At 50.9% G+C, this 7596-nt stretch overlaps 1 protein-coding gene across 1 annotated transcript; it reads left to right on the top strand.

Moving 5' to 3' along the window:
* Positions 1 to 6839: 6839 nt before the first annotated feature.
* TMEM275 (transmembrane protein 275) lies at positions 6840 to 7388 on the top strand (the record flags this gene model as incomplete). Its single annotated transcript, XM_082484405.1, has 1 exon — positions 6840 to 7388. One exon carries the CDS (start codon positions 6840 to 6842, stop codon positions 7386 to 7388), a length of 549 nt encoding a protein of 182 aa, XP_082340531.1.
* Positions 7389 to 7596: the final 208 nt, after the last annotated feature.

Genomic DNA, 7596 nt, shown 5'->3' with positions numbered 1-7596 from the left:
GAACTCCTTTCTGCAAAGCTTGTTTTTGCCAGAATTTCTAGGATGACCTGTAAGGTGAAATGCAACTTGATGCAGTAGAGGATGCTGCTGTATTAAGAGTACTCAGGCTGAAGCAGTGCCTGGAGAATAGAGAGAAGTAAGTGTTCATTCCTCTTCAACAATTTCTCTCTTTGACCTTTGTTTTTTACCATCTCTGTGTTACCTTTCTCCTCTCTCTCTTGAGATCATGAAAACAATCATTTAAAAAAGAAGGAAGCATGATTCATGTTCAATCAGCTCCAGCCCGATTCATATAGGATTCTTCTGCAATAAACTGGAGAAATGTCTCCATTCAGTTGTCACTGGCAGCATCCAGGCTGGTGACAGCAGTGCGGGCACGGAGAGCAGATGAGGGCATGTGAGTGTCAGCACCGCTTAAGCTGTGGAAGGATTACCTATACTCCATCCAGCGCATAACTTGCAGTTTGCAAGTCACCAACTCTGCAAACAGACAGTGATTGGCTTCTCAATATGGGAGCTAAGATCTTGGCTCTGCTTGCAACAGGGTTTAGCATCAGGCATGTTTTTAGAGCAAGTACCTTTAAGTGTACCTGAGACCTGATTGCCACCTTAAAACGTTAGTTTTGGATCTGAGGATGGTTGTTTTGTTTTGGGGTTTTTGGGGTTTTTTTGGGTTTTTTTTTTGGGGATTTGCCAGCTCCCGCATTCTGAACGTTTCCACCTCTGGGAGGTCCTGTCTCAGCACCCCTCACTGCCGACCGCCCAGCGAGGACTCACTCCTGCATCCCTCCAGCATCCAAAGGCACCCGAACAGCAGCTGTATTTTTAAAAAAATTTATTTTATTTTATTCGTAACCCGCGTTTCAAACCTCTTGCGTTTAAGAGATCCCTGCCTCTCTGCAGCAGGCGGAGAGCCTGCATCTTATTCCTTGGCGTTTGGCGGTGGTTTTCCCCTCCTCTCCCCGTGCGGCGGCGGCGGCCGCTTTGTTCCCCGCCCCGGGTTTGGTTTTTTTTTTTTTTTTTTTTCTCTCCCCGGGGAAAAAAGGGGCTGTTCTGCTCCGGGCACCTCTGTCAGCTGAAGGGGGCGGGAGCTGCAGCCTTGAAGTAGAAAAGGAAGAAGAAAAAGAAGGCGCGGGGAGAGGGTGAGAGCCTGCCGGACAGCGGGGGAGGCGGCGGGGCTGAGCCTTGCTGGGGACCGCGGGCTGGAGGAGGAGGAGGCGGGAGAGGATGCGGCGGGGCAGCGATGCTGCGTCTGACCCCCCTTCTGCCTAAGGAGAAGGACATCGTCCTCCGAGGGAAAGGAGGAAAGTGGGGAGAAGGCGGCCAAGCTGGCAGAAAGCCTGCTGAGCTCTCCCGGGGACTGCCCGAGGCTCGCCCGGCACCGGAGCAAAGTTTCCCGAGCTCGGTGAAGAGAGGGAAGGAGGAGGCATGTGAGATCTTTCTCCTCCTAGCTCACAGTCGGGCTTCCAGCCCCGGACCTGCTGGGACTCGCCATGGCTTTGTCACCCCCGACTGAAGGATGACGGGGGACCCGGGCCACCCGCTCTCTCCATCGCCCTCCCCGGCTCCACGCTCCAGCCCAGGTAAGTGTCCTCCCCTTCCCGACACCCAGGCTCTCTCTGGCCCTGCCGGAGAGTTTCCCGGCACTTTGCCCAGGGAAAAAGTCCTGTGCTTCTCCTGACAGCTAAAGGGTGCATGTGTGTGTTTGTGAGCCTGTGTGTGTGTGTGTGTGTGGGGGGGGGGGGTTAGAGCTGTCTGACTGCAATTTCTGTTTGCTGATCACTGTCATTATTTTGCTGTGCCATCACACCTCGAGAAAGGAGACTCCTCTGGGGTCTGTCAAATATTTTGGCTGTGCTGCTGCGGTGAATCTGTGTGGAGGGATGACAGCTCGACACCCTCGCTATAACTAAGAGGGAAGCATGCTTAGCTGTGCATGTTACTGGTACTGCTGGTATGGCTTTAAACGATGCTCCTAAAATGCTGGCTGAATATGCCAGTATGCCCTTTGAGCTCTAGGAACTCTCAGAGCTATGAATGAAAGTCTCTTTTTGTCCCCCTGAGAATGTGGGGAGGGATAGATATTCCACTGGAAGGAATCACTGTAGCCTCTGGATTTCCATCACTCTGGCTTGGATATGCAGCTTTTTTTTTTTGGTATAGCAGTGCTCGGCAGTAATGCATTTCAGGCTGAAATGTTGTTTGGAGAAGAAAACTAGACTGTAACCAGTAAGAAAAGAACCTGTTTCATACAGAGAGCCCAAAGAGAACTTTTTTCACTCCTGATGGAAAGGAAGTTGGTCATTATGGACTGGATAATTTAGGTGGGAAGTTGGTCATTTTTGAACCCATTAACTTGTCTGAAGTGGAATGTAAAAGCTGCCAGACATCCTCAGGCAGGTCAGCAGTGGGAGCTCACCTGCATCAGTAAGATCTTGTGACCGCGAAGGGGATGGAGAGGGACCCTTCTCCCCACAGCATCAGCCTGTGCTCTAGGAGATGACAGGAGAACAAAGATGCTTCTGTTGTACATGGCAGTCAGAATAAAGATGGACTTTGTGTTGTTGTAGGGTCTTATCAGTTAGAGGATGGTGTAAGGCATTCTGTGGCTTTGGTTTGTTTTTCGCTTTATCCTCTACTGCTCTGTTGGCTTTTTCATCCCCATTTCATCTGGTTTTCCAACAGGAATCCCCTGTGTATAATCCCTGATGTTTTATATGGAGATCAAGACAAGAGTAAACAGTGATCCACTTTCTAAATGTTCCCAGTGCAAGCACACTGTCTTCTGTGTGCTGTTGGTTTCCCTGTTGTGCATGTGCAGGTGATGTCCAAGCCCTGTGATGCTGTTGTCATCCAAGGTCTTCTATCCCTAAGCTGATGGGAGAGGTCCCCACTCCAGGCAGGGTTCCCCTTAGGTTCTCTAATGACTCCACTGCTTTCTGCTGGGAAAGGTCTGTTACCCCATGTAGGTGCTCCAAGCAAAGAGGATTGGGAAGAAGTTTTGTCTTGGACATAGCATGTCCAGAACCCTTATTGTGCAACTGTAGAAAGGGTGTGACAAGCCCCAGAATTGCTCACACAGTTTAAATGAGGTCTCAAGCCTGGCTCTATTTTTGACCGCCCCAGCTAGCTCTGCCCCATGGTTCTGGGTCTATCTCCATGTACTTAATGTGAATGAGGCAGATTTGGCTCCCTGTGCTTTTCTTTGATGCCATCTCAGCAGGTTTGGTGGCTTGCTTCCTCAGGTTCTTCTATTCCCCACCTAAAGGTATGCAACACAAACCCTTGGATTCACTTCACTCTTCGGGCAGTGTCACAGCCCTTGTGTTAGACATGGCCCTTTGAACTGCCAGATGCACGTTTTACAGTTGCAGATGTATCTGAGGAGGTCCAGGAACCTGAGTTTTGTCACGCTGCCTGCTCTAGTCTCTGACCTTTTGTGCAAGCTAATACTGATGTGTTCCCAGACACCCAACCCAACGGACTGCCTATGATGCTGACTCCTGTCAAGCTACTCATCACTGCTTTAGCCACAGTGGTTTACTTGCAAACTTCCTTTCTTCCCTCTTCACTTGGCAGGAGGCAGGTACCTGCTGTTGCCTGACCAGTCCATTGACACAATCTGAGAGCTGTCTGCCTGTCCTAGGGTGGCCCAAGGAGCAGCCGGTGCCTCTTCCAGTCAAGCTGTGGGGTGAGTTGTGCCACATCCCCATTTCCGTATTGTAGATATGGTCTCCTCTTCTTCTGGGAAGTGGCCATGAATGCCTGGAAAGATGATAGTGACTGTATCCACCCTGAGCCCAGCTGGGTCATTCTCACGTGTCATTTATCCTTCCAGAGTGGATCTGTGGTTGTCTTTTACCTGCTGGGGTGAGCTGTCCTTGGATGGGCTGCCCTGATTTAACATTGTCAATGGTACCTGAGCAAACCCTCTTGTCCCCCTCCTCTCCTGTTACAGCCTGGGGAGCTCCAGAGAGAATTTTGCCCGAGCTTAACCCCCTATGCTCACGGAGCTGTAACGGTGAACAAAAATTGCCAAGCAGAGAAAATGAGCTACCAGGGACCGTGCTGGGTGATACTACTGCAGCTTCGAAAGCAGCCAGAAACCAGCCTGGCCTCTTTGGATTGAATACAGGTGAGCGCTGACTGATGTGATGGGCAACAGGTTGAAGCTCCTCTGGAAAATCTCAGTGGGAGCATGACCTCTGGTCTCTGCCTTGCCTAGGAGCAGAGGCAGCCAGCTTGTTTTTGCATCCTGTTAGATCCCAGCAGCTGTGATAGCTGCCTGGCTCTCCCAGGAGGGGGAATCCTTGCAGGGTGGAAGCAGGTGAATGCTGAGGAGTCGGGAGGGAGAAAACTGGTGGAGTGAATCTGTGATATGATTTAACCACAAGGAACCGTGCAGTTCCCTGCTGAGCACTTTGCAGCGGGGAAGGTATAGGGCAAATCAAGGGAAGAGCCACACTGGGGTATCTGCAGCCTCTGTGCACCAAAGATTCAGACCGTGCATCCGTAAGAGCTGGGGTGAGAACAGTGTGTGTGTGTGCATGTCGTTAACCAGAAGATGTCTTGCTGCTGGCCCAGGGCTGATGAAGGAGGCAGAATGAGGGCTCCAGCTCTCATCGGTGTGCCAGGGTTCCCAGGCAGAACAAAAGGACACTGCTGGAGAAACCTGCATAGATGTTAGCCTGGCTAGTGGAGAAAATGCCCTCCCTTATCTCACATGCTCTCAGTTCTCCAGAATATTTTTGGCCTGCAGAGAGACTCCTCCCCAGTGAGGCATCCCCAGACGAGGAAGGATTTACTCCTTCCGTGGGCCTGTCCCCACCAGCTCCAGCTGATGTCTCACTGAATAGGAACTTCGCTGAAAGTTCACTGCTGCACTTCATTCAGGTCTGAACAAAAGCCCGAGCCAAGGAAATGAGATATGACACCGGGTAGTGCAGCAGAGAGCTTTGCCTCAGCTGGAGGTGCGGGAAAATTTTATAACCTAGGAAACATGTTGAAAATGCCCGGCTGATCCCACTGGCATGTTTCAGGATGATGGGTGATCATTTGTTTTGGGTTTTGTTTTTGTTTTTTTTTTTTTTTAACACTGCAGAGTGTTAATAGCACAACAGTGATTCTTGGCTCTTGCAGTAGAAACCTGTGGGGTATCAATTTTTCCCCTGCAATCCTTTTGAAAGTGATTTGACAGCAGAGGAGGGAAGAAGCTAGGGAGCCAGGCAGGGGAGCGGGAGAGAGCAGACCGCTATTGTTTGCAATCTGGCTGGGAAGAGACATGCTCTCCTGCCTGTAAAATCAAAGGCATCACCAGCAAACTGCTGGCAATTTGGCTTTCCAGCAAAGCACAGCGGACACAAAGCCAACCCTTATCACGTCCAATAATCTCCTCCGTGGAGAAGCTGCTGTTGTCAGTCAGGGCTATGTGTTCCTGCCTTGGGTCCTACACAGATCCCCAGGCTCTTCTCCAGCTTCATCATCTCAGTTTCCATGAGCATCCATCCAGGAGCCAGTGTCGCTTGTGCACGAACCTTGTACAAGTTTGGTTTTACAGTTGCTGAGGCAAACAAGCTTCCCTGCCCCCTTCTGTGGCATCTCCTGTGATCACACCGAACGTGGTGTGAGGCATGGCAGAAAGCATGGTCCAGCAGGGAAAACACCCACACTCGCTCCATTTTATCATAGACTTCTGTGGCTGATGGCAAGTCATTCAGAGTCAGTGGATGGAGTTTGTCTCACTGAGCATCTACTTGTTAACTGCTCAAGCCATCTCCAAGGTTCCCTCTCTAGTCAGCTCAACCCCACCATTGTGGACATCTTTTGGGGATGTTCTGGATCATCTTCTGGGACCATTTATGCTCCACTGGCTAGAAAGGCTGGGATGAGTAGTTTCAATTACTTGACAACTGAAACTTGGAGCAAATAGTCCCACTTTCTGTTGCAGTTTGGGACCTTTACCTGTCCAATAATAGATTGCACTCACATTGCAGTGAGGGGTGTTCACAACAGTATTGGGGGCTGTTGTTATTTTGGGCAGGTGTTGTGTGGATGATGACAAAAACTGTGAGACCGACTACTGCCCAAGTGGGCAGCAGGACATATTGCCTGTCCTGAAGAACCTGCATTTTAAGGGAAGGGTGGATGGAGTAGAGGGAGCTTCAAGAGATGTGTGCAGCAGGTCTCAAAACCATGTGAGAAACGTCTGAGCTCATGATGTGGGTCTGTCCATCCAGCCACACTGCTGCAATGCTGCGCTGTGGCTCAGACTCTAGCTAGAGCCAAGCACAGGCTCTGGACCATTGTGCGCTCAGATTCATAGAATCATAGAATGGTTTGGGTTGGAAAGGACCTTGAAGATCATCGAGTTCCAACCCCCTTGCCATAGACAGGGACACCTCCCACCAGACCAGGTTGCCCAAGGCCACGTCCAGCCTGGCCTTGAACACCTCCAGGGTTGGGGCCTCAACTTCTCTGGGCAACCTGTGCCAGTGCCTTACCTTCACTTGGGCATCATCCATCTGGATGGAAAAGGGCATTGAGCACACTGGGGTCAGTGCTCCAGCCTGAGGCTGACTGCATGTGGCCACCATGGACGGGGAGAGTGCAGACTTGAGAGCAGGCTTGGGATTGTACTCAGTTTTTGGTACCAGCAAACTCGGAGAAGATGTTGGTCACCATGAATGGTGGTGGAAAGGTGCCTTTGGTTTATTGCTCTAACAGCTGCATGCTTTCTGTTCCTCTCCAGGGATTTCAAGGCAGCAGGAGACCAGAGCTAGCCTTCTCAAAACAGTGTACACCCTGTGAGGACTGAAGCGACCTCTGAGACTCATCTCAACATGTTCAGTGAAAAGAGCAGCGCCTCTTTGTCCCAGAAACCCATTCAGAAAAAGACACGACCTCAGGGCCTCCCCTCCCCTGCTCTCTGCTGTGCTTGTGGACTTTGCATCATGCTAGCAGGGATCAACATCACCTTAGTGGGAGCATTTGCCTTTGGGACCTTCCTCCCCGTGAACAACCCTCCCATCATCATCGGACCCATCTTGCTGGTGGTGGCCTTCACGTTCTTCGGTGCCTGCTGCATCTGCAGCCGGAGGCCCCCAGCTCACGGGGCGAGGAAATCCAAACCGGGTTCCAACATTGGGCTCATCAAACCTGGCAACACAGCCTTTGAAATTGAAACTAGTGAGCACACGGTGCAGGATACCACCGCTGTTCAGCTAAGCCCTACAAATTCCCCCATCTCCTCAAAAAAGTCCACACCGGTTCACGAGAACGCGAAGACTTGCAAGCTCTTCACCATGGAAGGCAACGGGCCGGTGGCCAAGTACACCACAGGAGGAGAGGCAATCCAGCTCAACTTGCCCAGGGACCTGGCCACATCCTAAAGCCAGGCAGAGCTTTTGTTAGCAGCCAGCCAGATGCTGCAATGGGTGGGCTGGAAATCTGTGGGCGTGGGGAAAGTGCTTGTGAAAAGCCAGCAGGCAGACAGGTGTCTCTGAATCAATTTAAGGAAGATGGATACGATAGCAGAAAAATTCCGGATTTTTGCTGAAAGGAACACGCCCTGTACATGGCTTTAAAAAGAAAATTGAT

This window comes from Vanellus vanellus, assembly GCF_965231255.1.
Source record: "Vanellus vanellus genome assembly, chromosome: 5".
Lineage (NCBI taxonomy): Eukaryota > Metazoa > Chordata > Aves > Charadriiformes > Charadriidae > Vanellus > Vanellus vanellus.
This window is presented reverse-complemented; position numbering and strand designations above follow the sequence as displayed.